This window comes from Mustela lutreola, chromosome 16 (genome assembly GCF_030435805.1).
Source record: "Mustela lutreola isolate mMusLut2 chromosome 16, mMusLut2.pri, whole genome shotgun sequence".
NCBI lineage: Eukaryota > Metazoa > Chordata > Mammalia > Carnivora > Mustelidae > Mustela > Mustela lutreola.
In genome coordinates, this window is record NC_081305.1 from 44,739,141 (window position 1) to 44,756,525 (window position 17,385).

A 17,385-nucleotide genomic window follows, 5' to 3' on the forward strand; every position below is an offset into this window, starting at 1 on the left:
TCGTAGTGTCCTTTCATGTTTCCCATGCAGAAGTCGTCATACTGACTCACTTTTGCCAACATGTGTCCCATTTGTTTTACGGAATGGGAGGCCCCATGGTCCCCTTGCTCCTGGCCGATGGACTACGCTGGACCTGCGGCCCCTGCTTGGCTGGCCAGTGCTGTCTCAGCCATTGAGATGGGCCGTGGGGCTGCTGTCCAGCCTGGGCAGCCGACTCCAGCCACGGCACTGTGGCCCTTGAAATGAAACCAGGACTATCTGGACTTTCTGGACCATTTACAGACTAATAGTGGTGCACTTGTTGGAAAGACTGCCTAACAGTGGGCCAGTAGCCAAGGTGTTCAGTGGCCATTTCACAGTCTTTGTCATCCCTAGGCTATTGGTATCACCAGGCGGTGGAATGGATTTTTTTTTTTTTTAAGATTTTGTTATTTATTAATTTGACAGAGATCACAAGTAGAGAGGCAGGCAGTGGGGGCGGGGGCAGGCTTCCTGCTGAGCAGAGAGCCCGATGTGGGGTTCGATCCCAGGACCCTGGGATCATGACCTGAGCCGAAGGCAGAGGCTTAACCCACTGAGCCACCCAGGTGCCCCGGTGGAATGGATTTTTAAAAAGTCACTCAGCAAAGACCTGTCACCGTTCCCTCCTGCTCCATACACTTGAGTGAGGAGTTTGTTCACCGACTGTGGCTGCCACTAGAACGGGGTGATTTCTAGGCCATCTCCTGGGTAAAGATCAGGTCAGAGGGATTGGGAGTTACAGAAATTATTTTGAAAATTTGGGATTCTTTCCTCCTCATCGGCGCGTAAGATGCATCTTTCTCCCCTCCAGCGTCAAGCCCAGGCCCACATGATTGGTGCACCTTCTGGGTGGCCGGCCGACCAGAGGGGGCCCTCAAGAACTGAAGTGAATTTTGAAGAGTCTGCCTGGATTCTTTCTTGGACTGCCTGGTCCTAATCGCAAAGGCAGTGACTGACCACCTGGTCGTTGAGTGCCCTCCTCACCGAGTCTCCTTGCAGTGTTCCACACGGTGTGTGGAACTGTATAAACACACCAGCTGCGTTCACACAGGATCCTTCCAAACAAAAGGTTCTGGGGGTGAGTCGGTGATAGGAGAGGGGCAACCCTACCTACTGGGATGGAAAGCCCTTGGGGGAGGGAACCCCTCAGATCCAAATGGTAGGCGGTGCATCCAGTGCCTGTCCTCTAGATCCAGCACCACCATCTGCCAGTCACCTGGTCCCCTGAGCCCTGTGCTGGGCAGCGACATGCCTGGGCCCAGATGATCGTGCAGTGCCTGATGCCTTCAGTGGCAGCCCCTGAATGTAGGCCCCACCCTAGATAAGGACAGACACCTGGACCTGCATGGCCTTGCTCCAGTCTGGCTGATGACAGAATCACACTTGGGAGGCCTAAGCAGCCCCGGCCTCTGCCAGTGTCCTGTGGTGGTGGTCCAAATCAGGCTTAACAGATCCTCCCCTGGAGTGCACTGTGCCCCAGGATTTGTGTTCGCACGTGGGAATGAATGAGCCACAACATCTCCCCATTGGGCAGGAGGGTTGCTGTGGGGCCTTGTAATTATTAGGACACCAAAGAGCTGCAAGTCGGTGTGAAGTCCCTTGTGTGGGTCCTAATGGGAGATAGACTGGTCTCCGACTACATCCTGGCTGGCTGAAGTATGCCCTCTCCTTCAAGGCTGAAAACCTCCAGGATCCTGGACAGAAGGTTGGCCTATCCGCAGGACTTGCTGCTGCTTGCAGTCCTGTTCGTAGGTCACTTTAAATAAATGTGTGAGAGAAACTGAATAAATTCGCTCTTGGGCTGTTAGATTAATCTTAGTGGCATACTTGTGAAAATTTACCAGGAGGCAGGAAAGATGGACTGTTGGTAGAGACAGGTCTCTGGGGGTTGTGTCTCACACTGCTACAAGGCCTCCTGGGCAGGCCAGGAGTGTGTGACCCTGACAGCTGTTTACCTGGGCCATTTCTCAAAGTTGGGTCTGCAGTGAGCACCTTGAGGGATGCCGGAACGGCTCCTAGGACAAGGGGCAGGCTTGCCAGCCGCTTACTGTCAAGTAGCAGGTTCCCCCAGCTCACGTCCTGCTCCTGGGGTACCACCCATTGCCCCCCACGGGGCCAGGGAAACCAACACACGCTAATGTTCAGGCTGCTTGTTGCAAGTAATAAGGCTTTTTCCCTCTGATCCAGGATGTTCCAGCTTCTGCCAGCATTTTGAAAAGTTAGGGGCTAACTTGTTAGCTTGCAAATAGAGTGAAAGCAAATCCCAGACACAACAGTCAGCTGGGCGGTGGCCAAGCTCGGCTTTCCCTGGCCAGGCTGTCCACCTCTTGGCCCTTCCCAAAGCGTGGTCCATTAAGATGTTGTGATCATTACTGTTCCAGAATGTCCAGGGCCAGGGCAGCACTTTGGTCTTGTGGGAAAGGAAACTGAGTCCCTGTATACTGTGTACTTAAAAGTCTCCATCTCCTGGGATGTGGTTAAATTCAAAGAAAACATCCCAGTCCCAGGATTATGTTTATAGGACCAGGGCACTCCGTTCATGTAAACTTCAGGAAAGAGAAGAAGCAGGCCTTGTGCAAGTTGCTTTTCCAGGGAGCCGTGGCGGTTGACTGAGCGCAGCACATGCGTGCAGGGATGTGTCCCAGTGGCCTACTCCTTGGTCCTACTCCACCTTGGCTTCTGGTGGCATCTGTTGGCATCTGGCAGTCTTTAACTAAACTGCAGTGATTTAAGTCCAAACTTCAGGGCTGGGATGAGCCTCCTGAGAGGGTCTGCTGGTGAAATGCTAGAGAAAGGGGGAGCTGATCTAGGGAAGGGCAGCATTGCAGGCAAGTTGGGAACACAAGTCCCTTTCTCCTACAGGGGAGAAGGCATTGCTTATACCCTTAACACTGAGTCCTGTTGGGCAGAAATGAGGAAACAAGCAGAGGAGGCAGAGCCATTAGAGGTCAGGGGCAGGCTGGGCCTGGGGCTTGCGCCCTTTAGCGTTCTAGGGGAGTACTGAATGGCAGGGGCTGTTTTCCCAAGAGCATAAGGCTGTGTTAGGCCCTCAGCCCTGCTTTTCATCGAGCTTTTGGGTTCAGCTTCCCAGCTTTAATCTGGCCTCCATCTGGAAGTCTTCTGGGTTAGAGCCAGGGAATGAGGGTATTTTCACTGCTGCCAAGAGGGAGTCATGACGGACAGGCTCCTGTGTCCATTTTCCCTTTCCTCCTTTCTGTAAAGAAGTCCCCAGATTTTTGTGAGATATGTGGCAGCCCAACTTGGAGCTGTATTCTCTGAGCCTCCCCTGCTGCTAGATGTGACCTTGTGTCTGATGGGGCCAGAGGGACAGGTGCTGCTTCTGGGTGTGGCCCTTGAAAGGGACTGGTGTGCCCTCCACTTGCCCTTTCCCTTACCATGAATCTGATGGTGGTGGCCAGTGTCCCTCTCTGTTCTGGCCACACCCAGGAAGGATGCAGAACAACTAGAGATCGTCTGGGTCCCTGGATTATTTTATGGGAGAGAAAAGTACAGCTATTTTGTTAAGGCTCTTTCTTGTCTCTTGTAAGAGTGGCCACATCCTAACCATGATGCAGGAGTGAGGCGGGAAGGGGAATGTGGAGGATCAGGCCATGCCCTTCTCTGGGCCCATTCACCCTCCCCACAGTCTTAGCCAAGTGGTAAGGAGCTACTTTGTCTTAGGTCTGGAAGGTCTCCCACTACCGATCTGCAGTCTACTAGGCCAGCGTCCTTGGAGACGAGACCATTTTACTTGAGGCTCAACTGCCTCATATAGAACATGGGATCCTACTGCCAGGTTCACAGGTAAGCATATGAGATTGTGTTTGTGAATAATAAAACCTCATATTTGCTGAGCATCCATTTTCCCTTGTGCTGGGCAGGCTCCAAAAACAACCATACTTCATGAAGTAAGTCTGCCATTTTACAGAGGACAAAACTGTGGTGCACACTAGTTGACTTACTTAGCCTAGGGCAGTAAGGGGTAGAATGAGGGTTCACCTTGAGCAGACTGACCTCCGTAACACAAACTCCTAGGCACTCTGTGCTTGCTCTACCTTGCCATTACATTAGCAGAGGTCCTGGCATCAGGTAACCTCACCAGTTCACCAAATGATAGTACCAAATTCTGAGTCACACTGTTCTGGGTGCTGAGCAAAGTGGAAAAGGTCCCTAACCCTCATGGAATTGTTTTGCTTGGGAAAACACTTCTCATATACTGCATCCAGTTATGCATAAAGCCATAATCATTGTTCATTACCACTTCTTATTTGGAGGAGTAAAGATCAAAGGCCTTTGATGTACTAGTCCCCCAACTCTCCACCACTACCATCCTTCCTCCTCTCCTGTGTCTTTCCCTCCATTCTCACTGCCGCTGGGAAGTCCTTGCAGTTCATCACTCATGCAGTTCATCACATTCCCAGCTTAGGACCTTTGCACTTGCTATTCCCGCTGCCTAGAACACTTCCTCCATGTGTTTGCATGGTTTATCTCCTCATCTTCAGATTTTTTTTTAAGAGAATCTTTCTTTTTAAAAGATTGTATTTATTTGAGAGAGAGCACAAGAGGGGAGAGCAGGAGAGGGAGGGAGAAGCAGACTCCCCGCTGAGCAGGGAGCCCGATGGGCTCGATCCCTGGACTCTGGGATCATACAACCAGAACTGAAGGCAGATGCCCAGATGACTGAGGCACCCAGGCACCCCTCATCTTCAGATCTTTATTCAAAAAAGACTTGAGTGAAGCTTTCCTTGGTAACTCTTACCTAAAATCCAATCTCTCTCCCACATACCATGTAGTTATTACCTAGCCCCCTTTCTTGCTGTATTTCTCTACTTAGCACATATTACTTATGCCTCAAGCATAAGTTACATAAAACTCACCCATTTTATTTTATTATTTTTTTTTATTAAGATTTTATTTATTTGACAGAGAGAGAGAGATCACAAGTAGGCAGAGAGAGGGGGGGAAGCAGGCTCCCTGCTGAGCAGAGAGCCTGATGTGGGACTCGATCCCAGGACCCTGAGATCATGACCTGAGCCGAAGGCAGTGGTTTAATCTGCTGAGCCACCTAGGCGCCCCAAAACTCACCCATTTTAAATGTATACTTCAGGGGTTTCTAATAATTTTTTTCCAAGATTTACTTATTTTTAGAGAAGTTGGAGGGAGGGGCAAAGGGAGAGGAAGAGAGAAACTTGTGCAGACTCCTTGCTGAGCATGGAGCCCAACATGGGGCTTGATCCCACCACACACAGATCATGACCTGAGCCTAAACCAAGAGTGGGACACTTAACTGACTGCGTCACCCAGGCACCCCAGTTTTTAATCATTTTTACCAAGTGGTGGAATTACTACCATAAATCAGTTTTCAAACATGTTTTCATCCTCCACAATTAGCTCTCATGCTCAGAGTTAATCCCCCTTTCCCGTGCAGCTCCCAGCACCCCGTGACCTGCTGCCTCAGTAACCCTTCTCTGAACGCTCGATGTGAATGCTGGCCAACAACAGTATGTGGTCCTTTAGGCCTGGCTGCTTGTGCCCCGGCAGAACATTTCTGCATGATGCAGTACATGTCAGTGCACTCCTTTGTTTGGTGGAGTAGAGTCCTGTTAGGTATTCACATTTTGAATATCCATTTACCAACTCATAGAAATTTTCATTTCTTGTTTTCAACATTCTGTACATTTTACACCTTGTTTCCCCCACTAGAGTATCAAGTCCTGCGTGGCTGGGCTTTTGCTAGTTTTGTTAACCTCTGTATCCTCAGCACCCGAGCTGTGCCAGGCACAAAATAGGTACTCAGCAAATACATGCTGAAGAAATTGACGATAAAGATAACTTTTATTGCCTTTAAGGGCTAAGCTGGTCATCAAGCAGGGGAAAGAGGTCGAAGTGACAGGCCGTGGGGAGCCAGCAGTTAGGGCAGGCCTCTCTGAGGAATATGCTTTGGAGCAGAGACCTGAGTGCATGGGTTCTCATCATCCCCAGGCCCCAGCTGTCACTCTGCCTGCCTGGGTCCCACCAGTGTGGCGGCCCAGCTGCTGGTGGCAAGCTGGCCTCACAGCAAGGGGAGGGGATGGCTCAGGCCTGCCCTCCCCAACTCCTCCCAGCAGCCTGACTGGCACAGCCCAGCTTGGGGAGCCCTCCAGGGAGAGCCACAGGGGCCAGAGCCTTGGACTTGAGCCACACTGTCTGGGTGTGAATCCCAGCTCTAGCCATTCATACTACACTGGCTCCTTGTCACCTTGTTTGGTCCCTCAGTGGTCTCATGGGTAAAATAGGGATAGTAACTAATACATACCTTCTAATTTAAAAAGCCTAAACATTTTCTTACAAGCTGTGGATTCGTTTCTAGAACTGTGCGGAGCACGAATCCATGACAACAACCCCATAAGGAGGCTGCCATGTACGTGAATAAACTGAGGCACAGATGGGCAAAATGACTTTTCTGAGCTCATCCCACTACTGAGTGATACAGTGTCTTCAAATTCAGGAGGTCGGTTCCAAGTTCCCACACTTAACCCCTTCGGGCACAGCTTCTCACGAAGGCATCCGGCGTGGTTAAAGCGAGCTAATGTGGGGCGCCTGGGCGGTGCAGTGGCTTAAGCCTCTGCCTTCAGCTCAGGTCATGATCTCAGGGTCCTAGGATCAAGCCCCGCATCTGGCTTTCTGCTCAGCAGGGAGCCTGCTTCCCCGCCCCCACCTCTCTGCCTGACTCTCTGCCTATTTGTGATCTCTGTCAAATAAATAAATAAAATAAAATCTTAAAAAAAAAAAAAAAAAAAAGGAGCTATGGTGCATGACGCCCTTGGCCCGCAGTTAAGTACAGAGTGTTAGCGTTACAATGGTACAGAGGGCCCTGGGAGGCGCCCTCTTATTTCTTCAAAAGCAGGCATCTGACCCTTTGGGGAAAGCAGATATCTACAGCTGCCCACACAGCACCCCCCCTCACTGGCCAAGGCTCACCAGGTGGAAATTTAGCAATCAACTGTCCACCCACCCCATTTCCCACAGAAAAAAATGCTGGGTGGTGCTGGGGAGGGGCTATGAGTCAAGGCTAAGGACTCTGACCCAGGTTGGGTGGGGCTCCTCAGAAGTCCCTGGACAGGCAGTTCCCGCTGCTCCTCCCCTCGTCCTTCCCCCTGCCCTCCGGGCACTGGCGGTTCTCCCCACAGACCTCCTCTCACCACCATGGAGTTCGATTTGGCCGCAGGTGAGCTAGGAAATGGGGCATTTGAGACGCAGGGAGCCAGGCTAAAACCCAGCAACCTCCTCCAAGGGCGCATGCGCAGCACCTGCACCAACCCACCCAACTTCTCTCCACAGCCCTAGACTCCAAGAAGCCTCAGGGGACGGGCCAGGAGGGAGACCATAAACACGGCCCCCACAAAGTTCTGGGCGCGTCAGAGACAGGGGCGGCTGACAAACCAAGGGTAAGTCACCTTAGGACCAGGCACATCCCTCCTAGGATGAAGGGGACAGCGGCGGGGTCAGGGGTCCCGGTCTCACTGCCTCGCCTCCCAACTGGCAGGGCCACGGTCACCGCAGTTCCTCGGACTCCAGTAGCAGCAGCGGCAGCTCCAGCGACTCGGACATGGAAGGAAAGGTAAGAGGCTCCCCGCAAGCAGGCGCCCCAAGTGAGGGGAGAGTCCCGGACAGTCGTCTCACCGTCCTAACCTTGGCTCTCCCCTTCCATCTCCTCCACTCTCGGCCCCACAGCCTCACGCGGCCGCCTCGCAAGGACACGAAAGCACGCCGGCCAAGGTCAAGAAGCCCAAGGTGAAAAAGAAGAAGGAAAAGAAAGGGAAGGCGAAGGAGACTTCTCACTGACCGGCCCGGTGAAGTCTCATTAAACCTTTTCTCGGCTCTCGGGTAGCCTTCTGGTCGCCAAGCTGGGTACCGGCCCCGCCCCGCCCGTCCCCCTTCTCGGGGCCCGGCCTGCCCCCTGCCGGGCGGCCGCGCCAAAGAGAGGTGCGCACGCCGTTCCCATCACCGTTTATTGTTTCCGGAACAGCGGCCGCTCTACCGAGCGGCGGGTGCCGCAGGAAATCTCGGCACCTCGGCGACGGGGAGGGGCGGGGGCAGGGTCTCGGGGTGGGGGCGACGCCGGAGCCCCCGCAGGCGGGCGGGAGGATGAGCGGCAGCGGCGCGCGGCCGCGAGGAGCAGCAGCAGCCGGGGGGCGTGGGCCGGGCAGCCCTCACCGCACCAGGTGGAAGGTGAGCCAGTACATGAGCAGGGGCTGCGCCGCCGCCACGGCCATGGTCAGATACATGCGCAGCTGGTTCCTGGCCCCGCGTACCGGGACGCCCTCGGCCGCCGCCTCCGCCAGGATCTTCAGCCGCAACGTCCGGATCTGGGGCGGGAGGGGATTCACCCTTGAGTCCCGCGCCGGGCGGAGGCGTGGGCAGGTACTTCCAAGTCCTGCCTCTCTCCCTCCACCGGGGCGGCTGGGTTCGAGTCTCTCTGCTCGTGGGGAGCCTAGGTTTCCCCCCACACACACACATCTCCTCTAAGGGATGGTGAGGAGTTGCTTCTCCCCAAGGCTCGGGAGCAAATGTGAGGGCTCCGAGCTGAGTGAGACGCGGAGCTTCACATACCCTGCCCGAGGAGGGCAGCAGGCTCAGCCGTGGCTGCTGCCACCCTGCTTATATTGGCCGGATGACAGTTTTCAACACAAGCCAGGAAGGTTTTTTTGCTTTTTTGTTTTAACCTTTAAGTAATGACCTCTACGTCAGAGTTTCTCTGAGGGTGAGATTTGGCCAACCAGTTTTGCCCTCTGCTCCTCACACCTCCTCATGCGGCCTCCTCCCAGGGCCCTGGGGTGCCTTCATCATCACCCCCCTTTCTGCAAAACGGGAAACATGTTTAAAGAGAGGAAGGAATTTGCTGGGGATCCAGAGAAGCTGTTTCCAAGAGTACCAAACCTCTTTTCATCCTAACAAACTCTCGCAGGAGAGCCCACCATGGAAGGGTGGTGTGAGGGTGAGAGCCCCGCCTGACAGGCCACCTGGCTCCTGCTCTGCCTTCCCACCCCAGCTTAGATAACCCCCTCTTCCGGGAAGCCCTGCTGACCCCCAGGCTGAGACAGGCACTTGAAGCCTCCTCAGTTCAGTGAAGGGGCTCTCACCTCAACTCCTTGCCTAACATCCTCTGCTTGGATGCCCCGGGGACCCCGACTCAGGGCTTGTGCCCTCAACCCTCCTCCTCCCCAACCCCACCCGGCTCACCATGAACACAAAGATAGACACACAGCACCAGCCCAGCACTAGATAGTAGCCAATCTTCCCAAAGAGCAGGCCCATAAGGACCCCGCCAATCATCCTGGGGAGAGAGGGGAAGGCTGGTCTGAGGGCAAGGCCTCAGGGCTGGGGCAGTGGTGGGGGATGGGGTGGAAAGTGGGAAGGGGATTACTCACCCAACATATTTGTAGCCCAAGAAGGCCACCAGATCAATAGTGGTGAGGTCAGTGTTGACAGTGACCAGGTAGAGACTGAGCAGAATGGCCAGCACCTCCAGGGTCAGCCAGGCCAACGCAGAGCTTGCCTGCAGCCCGAGGAGGTCTGGGGAGAACCTGCAGGCACCATACTGTCACCCTGATAGCCGGCTCAAACCCTCCCAGAGCATCCAGCTGGAGACAGCCTGTGTTGGGTGGGGCTAGACATTGAACAGTGACCAAGAGGGATCTGGACTCTATCTTCCTGGAAGTCTCGTGCCAGGGAAGGTGGACCTGTCCTCAGTGACAGCCCTGAGAGGTCGGGGCTGGGATGAGGGAAGCACAGGGCATGGGAGGTGCCTGACTTACTCAGGAGAAGGTGTCACAGAGGGCACCGCCAGAGGAGAAGACACCTGAGCTGAGTCCTGAAGGAATAAGGAGTTGACTGGCGGGGAAGGACCATGGCCTGTGCCATATCCCAAGTACAACAATTAACTGATTCTAATGACAGTTCAGTGCCACAAAAGAAATGAACTGGAGCCTATGAGTGAGATGTGGGGGCTTCACCCAGTTCGGGGTGGGAATACTTCCCCGAGTAACTGACACCAGAGGGGAGACGTCGCAGGTGAGCAGGTGCTCAGCAGGTGATGCAAGGGAGGAATATACTCTGGAGCAAAGGGAATTGGATGTGCAAAGGCCCTGGGGTGGGAACGGACAGCACCAGGCCCTCTGGAGGATGGAACCAGGACTAGAATGGTGAAGCAGAGTCAGGACTCTGAGTCAGGACAGAGAGAGGCTGCAGGGAGGCAGTGTAGTGCGTGAAACTAAGGAGCCAGGGCTAGATCTGGGGATGGGAGAGTTCTGGGCAGCTTCTGAGCAGGGTAGACAGGGCCAGACCCAGGTCTCACACCAGATCTTCCTGGCTGCTGTTGGAGTCAGGGTACAGAGGGCATGTGGGCAAAGCAGCTGGTTAGGAGGCAGTGAGGAAGAGCTGGATCTGGTGGTGGAGGCTAAAAAGGATGGAGTCACCGGCCACAGGTGTTGTAATGGGCTGCACGTGCGTGGAAAGCAAGGGAGGAGGCAAGGGTAACACTGACCATGACCCCAAGGGCTCTGTCCTGGACCAGATGGGTGCATGATGGTGCTGTTCCAAGACAGGGAGATCCAAGAGACCTTCCTGACTGCCCCTCAGCCCCCCAAACCTCACCCCACTCTGCCTACCCCAGGCCTCCCTTACCTATCCTGGGTCCCCAGCGCCAGGCCAGCCACCAAGACATAAGTGATGAAAGCCATAGCTGTGGGAGGCAGACACACAGACACTGGTCAGAGGAAGATGGACCATCCCAGGCCACTAGGCACCTAGACCTCTGCCCTAGACGTGCCCACCCAGAGGGAGGAGGGTGTGGGGCAGTGATGGGGAGGGGGAGACCTGGAATGTAGAGGTCAGGAGCATTGACGTCAAAGCGAGGAGCCACAGGTGTGTCTTGCTGGTACTGCACTTCCCAGTCCTGTGGGGAGAGTGAGGGGAGCAGGTGGGACCCACAGACTGGGCTCCTCCCATGCTGCTTCCAGGCCCCCTCTCGGGGCAAACCTACCCTCCCACTCAATACCTACCTGGCCTCTGACTCACCCTCTACCCCCACCCCCCACCAGCCCCAGACTGTCCCCCTCCTCGGGTGATGTTGCCCTCCGTGGCGCAGTGCTGACCTGGTGCAGGTAGGGGAAGACGAGTAGGCCCAGTTTTTTGCCCACATACATGGTGTCCACAGCAAAGTAGTACTTGAGCTTGGTGACGGGGATGAAGCGGTCGATCTAGGGGGAGGCAGAACCCACGCCTGAAGCCCTGGCCTCACGTCCCCTGCCTTTCCCCGACCCGAGGCAGCCCAGTGCACTCACGTTCTTATCCACCAGCTCCTTGCCCTGGGCGGCCAGGCTGCTCCCGTAGGCCATGGCCATGTTGGACACAGGATCCGCCAGGAAGGCAGCCTGGGGCGAGGCGGAGGCTGCAGGGTAGCCCAGGCCACCGGGTGCCCTCTGGGCCCTGTAGCCCTGGTTCTGGGCCGAACTCGTATCATCGAAGAGCTGGTGGGGGTCAGCCATGCCGGGCTGGGACACGGGGATCCTCCGCTTGGATGCTGCAGGGGAAGAGGGTGGGGGGCGTCATTCAGGCCGTAGGTGCTCTCCTCCCGCTGCCATGAAGCACTGGTTTTCAGGTCAGATGGGCATGGAGGCAGGTGCGAGGCGGGCTCTGTCTGCCTGTCCTCAATCCATCCAAAACACCACAGTGACAATGATGTAGAGAGCTACTTTGTGCTGGGCCTGCTGTTCACAGGATCCTGTCCTAAGCCTTTTACAAACAGGGTCTCAGTCAGTGTCTCCCTTTGCGCTCCCCTCCTTGTTGGCTCTAGCCACATGGGCTTCAGTGGCCAGCGAAGACACCAGGCATGCTCCACCTCAGGGCCTTTGCGAGTGCTGTTCTTCTGCTCGAATCCTTCCCCCCCACACCCCCTGTGCCCACCCCATGGCTCCCTCCCCTCCTTGAGGTCTTGGCTCTGCAGTGCCTTCCCTACCATCCTGTCTCCAACCACATGGTCCTTGACAGCACTCCCCGTCCCCCTTCCCTGGTGCACTTACTATACCCAGAACACACTAGCTCATACATTGGCCACTTTATTTTGTTCACTGTCTCCCCATTCAAATGGGAGCCCCCCAAGGTGGGGAGCTTGGTCTTGTTCATGCCTGGATCCCCAGCCCCTAACACAGGGCTGGAGTAGAGGGCTGATGAAATGCTGAGAAATGAGGGCCCACCCCATGTTACAGAGGTGGTGACAGGCCAGGATGGGGTGGGGTGGGTATGACCTATGTGCAGCACCAGGCTGAGTGAGTGACGGGACAGGACTCTAGCCCAGGCGGGCCTGCTCGATGTTAAAGGTAATTAAACCCCAAGTGAGCACTTGCCACATCCTGTGCTGTGTTCTATGCGCTATGGACTAACTCATTTATCTGCATCAGTGCTATTGTCCACCCCTAGCCCCCGCCCCTGCTTTACAGACAGGAAAAGCCAGCCCCAGAGAGGTTCAGGCCCTTGCCCGAAGTCACTGGGCCAGAATGGAGCAGAGCCAGGCTTCAAGTTTTTAAAAGGTCCCTCTGGCTTCTTGTGGGTAACAAACTGGGGTGGGGGGGCAGGGAGAGGGAGGGAGCTGCTCCAGTGGGGGAGTGGTGGGGGGAGAAGAAGGGATGGAGGGGTGGGGGCAGTGGTGGAGGGGGGCTGCGGGTCAGAGGGTCAGGACTTGCTGGAGGCGTGCTTAGTCAGGGTAGGGTAAGGACGAGAGAAGAGAAAGGGAATGTGGGGAGGATGAATTTGAACCCAGCGCTCTGGACCCAGGGTCCCTGCTCCCAACCCGGAAGCAACAGCAACCCAGCAGTTACTGAGTGAGCTCCTCCTGTGTCCCAAGCACCACTGTGGATCCAGGGAGCAAGTAAGAGGGTTACAGTTGGTTGGTGGAGAGGAACTTGATAATCTGTGTGCTGACTCGGTCCGCATCTCAGTTCTCTCTTCCGTGAAACAGTTCATGGCCCAAAGCCCAGTGATGCTCATAAACTCCTCAGCCCCTGGCCTGTTGATCCCTGTCCCTTACTGTCAATTACAAGGCCCTCAACTCTTCCTCTCAGTTTTCTGTCGCCTGAAGACAAATCCAAGGGCGCTCAATCCCAAAGCCAGCAGCACTAATCCCAGCCCACTTCGCCCCAAGGCTCACCGGCATTTCCCCCTGCCCCTTTAGTGCAAGCCCTTCCTTACTCCCTGTTGCACCCTTCAGCTCTCAGTATTTGGGGTTCTGCCTCCCTCTGACCTCCTAAACACCCCTCGACACTGCCAGCCCAAGGCCATTAGCCACTGCCATCCAGCTTGAGCAGCATGTGATGCCACCATGCTCTCTGCTCTTTTGGCTTCCGAGACACTGTACCCACCTCCTCCTCCTCTTTCCTGAGCCCCACAAACATCTCTTGAGCACCCCTGTGTGTTAGGCTCTGCTGCAGGTGTGGTGGACAGAGCAATGATCAAAAAGACCAAAAGTCCTGCCTTTATGGAGCTGAGGGTCTCCAGCTTGGTCCCTCTCCACCCAGCACTTTTTTCTTTTTTTTTTTTAGCTTCCTGAAACGTGTGGCCCAGTTTCGCACACTTCTGGCTTTGCCTCTCACCTGCCCGCAGCTTTCCCAGCCACTGTGCCCCTTGGGCGGTGGGCCCTGTCTCCAGCCACCACTTCTCTCCTGCTCCCACACCCAGGTCCATCCAGCTCCCGACAGTGCCCACCCCCCAGTGTCCAAGCTTCTGATTCCCCTTCTCTCTCGCACCCAATCAACTAATCGCCAGTTCTCACCCACTATGTCTCAATGTTTACCCTCCCCTTGCAGACTCCATGGTCTTGAACGTGACTTAAATGTCCTCCTCCTAAATCCCCTTGCCCATTCTTGCTCCACCAATCTTCTCTCCAGTCAGCAGTCACAGTGATCTTAAATGTGCAAGGGAACATCTCTTGTCCCTTGCCTAAGATCAGTCCCCACTGTGCGGGGAATAAAATCTACAGGCCTACAAGGCCTGGCATGACCCCAGCCTGGCCAGCCACCTTCGTTTGCTACCTCTTGGGCCTCACTGCACCCAATCACACACTGGCCTCTTGGGCCCTGACTCTGCCAAGCTCCTGGCCCACACAGGCCTTGGAACATGCAGTGCCAGCACTGTGGAATATCTTCCCACGATTGATTAACACCTGCAACACAGCACGGAGGCTCTGTACTGGTAGCTCCCTGAGGACAGGAACCAGGGCTGTGGCCCCAGCATCACCCACCACGTGGTCCACCATGCACCTTATTAATGGCTGAAGGGAGGAACGAGGACATCAGGCCTCTGAACCTCCACTGAATCCTTGATTCTTCCCTTTACAGGGAAAAATCACTCCCCAGATTTTCCCGCTGACTTGCTTGTTCCGAGTTTGGCGTCTGTCTCACCGCTAAACTCGGAGTTGGAAGTTACCAAGGACTACTGCTAGGCTGGTTATTACCAGGTACCCAGATTCCAGCACAGGTCCTGCCTGGCCCTAGGGGAGCTGAGGCAGGATCTGCTCAATGAAGAAATGAGATGCACGCACACTCAACGAGATGAAGAACTTCAAGAGAGATACAAATTAACAGAGACGGAAAAAGGAGTGTAGAGTACAAGATATACAGGTTCAAATCTTAAATGAGAGGTAAACAGGGTCCTCTCAGCTCACGAAGGGCTCTGAACGCTGTCCTGAGGAGCGTGGGCGACAGCCCGAGGCCACCGGAGGCTGGGGAGAAGGCTGATCGCTAACTGCAAATGAATGAAAGTCCCGTTTTCCTGTAGAGCACAATATCCTGCCCAAAGTTGTATTTTCCCAAAGTAATTTCCTAAAGAAGGATCGACCCCAACGCGCCCCCTACCCGGTCCTGGCATCCCAGCGCAGTGCACACCCCGAAGCTCCAGCTCCCTGACCCCGTGACCTCCGACCTGCAGCGACCTCGCCAACTGCCGCGGCGGCCCCGCCACGCCCCAGCCAGCCACCCCACCCCCACCGCCCCGATCTCCACGACTGGCCACGTACGCCACTTACGCTGCCGGGGCGTCCCCGCCGCCGCCAAGCCTACCGGGTGCATCCTTCACCGTCGCAGCCGCCGCAGCCGCCGCCGCCCCAGCCACGGTTCGAAATGTGCCCGCCCGGCTCCCGTAGCCACGGCCCACCGACGACGCGACAGCCAATGGGTGTCACGATAGCTCAGAGGCCACGCCCCTCGCGGAGGCCCTTACGAGTTGGCAGTGGGTAAGAGGCGGGGACTGGAGGCCGGTGGCGGAAGGCGAGAGTCAGAGCTAGTGGAGCGAGAGGGCGGGGCCGAGGACAACCTAGGAGTTGGCTCTATCGTGCATGATGGGAAGTGTAGGCATCAAGGGATAAGACCGACGGGAAATGGAGACAGAGGATTGATTTGGGTCACTGAGAGCACTGGGGAGCCAGGGAAGGGCGTGCGGCGGGGAGGAGAGATCCATTTGTATTTTCGAGGGGGCTAAGCGGCGTTGTGCAGACTCTAACGCTTATACAATTTCGGCAGACCTTAAGTATTAAGGTGAGTATTTAGAGTGAGAAAAGGGCACCCGATAAATTAGGTAGGAAGAACCAGGTGTCGTAAAAATGCTCGGGCGTCGCGACCTGGCTTTGCCGGGTTTGCCGAAACCACTGCGCAACCTCCAGCCACACGGAGCACGCAGAGGCACAGCAGCAAGCGAGCAACCCTAAAAATGAAGGCTCCGTAGTCTCTCTGTCTCTCAGTCCCCTCCGCCTGTCTCAGGCAAAAGTAATGGTAGAAGCTACTTCTGGGCAGTGATAGCACTCCGGAAGGATGTCATCAAGTGACCCTGTCACTGTGGCTTTCCCGTTCTTCCTCTGAGATACTGTCTTTTCTAGGGACCTCGAGGACTGGTCTGGCCTCTCAGTTATGAGCCCTGGCTCAGTCGCGGTCCTTTTTTCATGACTGAGGTACCCGCATTCCTCCTCTGGACCCCTGGCTTATCATCCAGCCCTCCCCCCAACATTTTTCATCTGCAGCTCTCCCTGTCTTAAGTTCTTCCGTGAATGTTTTGTGATATTAATATTAATAAAGGAAGCGTGTTGGCTTCCAGCTGGCCTCGTATTTACCCCTTACGAGTTGTGCGACTGGACCCTTTTTCAGCCTAAATGTTCTCATCTGTTTAATGGGAATGATATAGGAGAGGTCGAGGATTCACTACAAGGCCACTGTGTCCACAGGGCCTGACATAGTGTAAGCCTGTGATCACTGGCAGCTGCCGTTTTTCTGTTTTTATCAAGTGTCTCTTCCTGTGGGTTGTCAGCCTCAAGTTGGGCTCTGCCCCTAGAACTGTCACAGCTTCATAAATAGAACCAGCTGGGGTGTGTCCTAGCCAGGCCCCAAGCCCTGCTCCTTTGCCATTCTTATGTGCTCGGGATTCCTGGCTGCCCTCCAATGGCCGTTAGGGAGAGTACTGAGTTACAGCTGGAAGTGTATGTGGAGAAAAACAGAGAGCAGGGAAGAACTCCCACCTCCCTAAATAGAGGGGTGTACTGTGGTTCTGCTAGGAAGAGGGACCCTGGCCTACTCCTGCTCTCCCTTAATGCCTCAGTTCAAACATCCCTTTCCTTAGGAAGCTCTCTTCACCCCATCTAAGTTGGATCAGTTTTCTACTCTGGGTTCCTGGGGGATCCATTCCCAGTCTTTTCGGTGTCCCCCGTCCCAGCTCCAGTCACTCTGTCTGTGCTTCCCTCATCACACCCCTGACCTTCTTGGCTGCCACTCTGGGAGCACCCCTCTCCCCGCCCCCACGGCCAAGGTCTAGAACTTGAAGTGCTGGGACCCCACCCACCCCCTGCCATGGTGGGCTAGGTCTAGAGCTGTCTGGGTCACTGCTGTGTCCCCACCAAAGGGCCAGATACGAAGTAGGTGCTGAACAGATATTTGAGCTAAGGATCCTCCCTTTGTCCGTGAGGGATAGGGGACACCTGCCTTGTGGTGTCCCTTGTTGTGAATTATTATTATTATTATCATTATAATTATTATTATCATTATTATTTTTATTTAAATTCAAGTTAGTTAACATATAATGTATTATTAATTTGGGGGTAGAATTAGTGATGCCCAGTGCTCGTTCCATCAGGCGCCCTCCTTTAGGCCCATCACCCAGTTCCCTATCCCTTCACTTACCTCCCCTCCAGCAACCTTCAACTTGTTCTGTACAGTTAAGATTCTCTGAATTTTTTTTAAAGATTTTATTTATTTATTTGACAGACAGAGATCACAAGTAGGCAGAGAGGCAGGCAGAGAGAGGGAGGAGGAAGCAGGCTCTCTGTGGAGCAAAGAGCCTGAGGCGGGT

The 17,385-nt window shown here is 54.9% G+C and overlaps 2 protein-coding genes across 5 annotated transcripts; one reads left to right on the top strand and one right to left on the bottom strand.

Annotated features, from left to right (window-relative positions):
• The first annotated feature begins 7,069 nt into the window (after positions 1-7,069).
• On the top strand, positions 7,070-7,881 carry C16H19orf33 (chromosome 16 C19orf33 homolog). The gene is made up of 4 exons (XM_059152817.1): positions 7,070-7,228; positions 7,342-7,448; positions 7,547-7,621; positions 7,735-7,881. The coding sequence occupies exons 1-4, from the start codon at positions 7,207-7,209 to the stop codon at positions 7,843-7,845; spliced, it is 315 nt and encodes a 104-aa protein (XP_059008800.1). The 5' UTR covers positions 7,070-7,206; the 3' UTR covers positions 7,846-7,881.
• Positions 7,882-7,998: 117 nt separating this feature from the next.
• On the bottom strand, positions 7,999-15,238 carry YIF1B (Yip1 interacting factor homolog B, membrane trafficking protein). 4 transcript variants are annotated; one of them, XM_059152812.1, is made up of 8 exons: positions 15,080-15,238; positions 11,346-11,584; positions 11,157-11,261; positions 10,879-10,957; positions 10,687-10,744; positions 9,432-9,587; positions 9,244-9,337; positions 7,999-8,369 (listed from the first exon to the last, which is right to left on the bottom strand). In XM_059152812.1, exons 1-8 carry the CDS (start codon positions 15,120-15,122, stop codon positions 8,214-8,216), a joined length of 930 nt encoding a protein of 309 aa, XP_059008795.1. In that variant the 5' UTR covers positions 15,123-15,238; the 3' UTR covers positions 7,999-8,213. The 4 variants fall into 4 exon arrangements, with proteins under 4 accessions (XP_059008795.1, XP_059008794.1, XP_059008796.1 ...); XM_059152811.1 differs by having other exon boundaries at positions 15,071-15,197; XM_059152813.1 differs by lacking the exon at positions 15,080-15,238 and adding an exon at positions 14,910-14,999.
• Between the last annotated feature and the right edge of the window lie 2,147 nt (positions 15,239-17,385).

What these genes read in the sequence shown, in the direction of transcription:
- C16H19orf33 (XM_059152817.1), top strand. Translation starts at nt 7,207, where the DNA reads ATGGAGTTCGATTTGGCCGCAG. An exon ending in GGGCGGCTGACAAACCAAGG is followed by an intron (nt 7,449 to 7,546) that starts GTAAGTCACCTT and finishes CCCAACTGGCAG; the next exon opens with GGCCACGGTCACCGCAGTTC. An exon ending in ACTCGGACATGGAAGGAAAG is followed by an intron (nt 7,622 to 7,734) that starts GTAAGAGGCTCC and finishes TCGGCCCCACAG; the next exon opens with CCTCACGCGGCCGCCTCGCA.
- YIF1B (XM_059152811.1), bottom strand. Translation starts at nt 15,122, where the DNA reads ATGCACCCGGTAGGCTTGGCGGCGGCGGGGACGCCCCGGCAGCGTAAG. An exon ending in TCTTCCCCTACCTGCACCAG is followed by an intron (nt 10,958 to 11,156) that starts GTCAGCACTGCG and finishes CTCTCCCCACAG; the next exon opens with GACTGGGAAGTGCAGTACCA. An exon ending in TCCTGACCTCTACATTCCAG is followed by an intron (nt 10,745 to 10,878) that starts GTCTCCCCCTCC and finishes TGCCTCCCACAG; the next exon opens with CTATGGCTTTCATCACTTAT.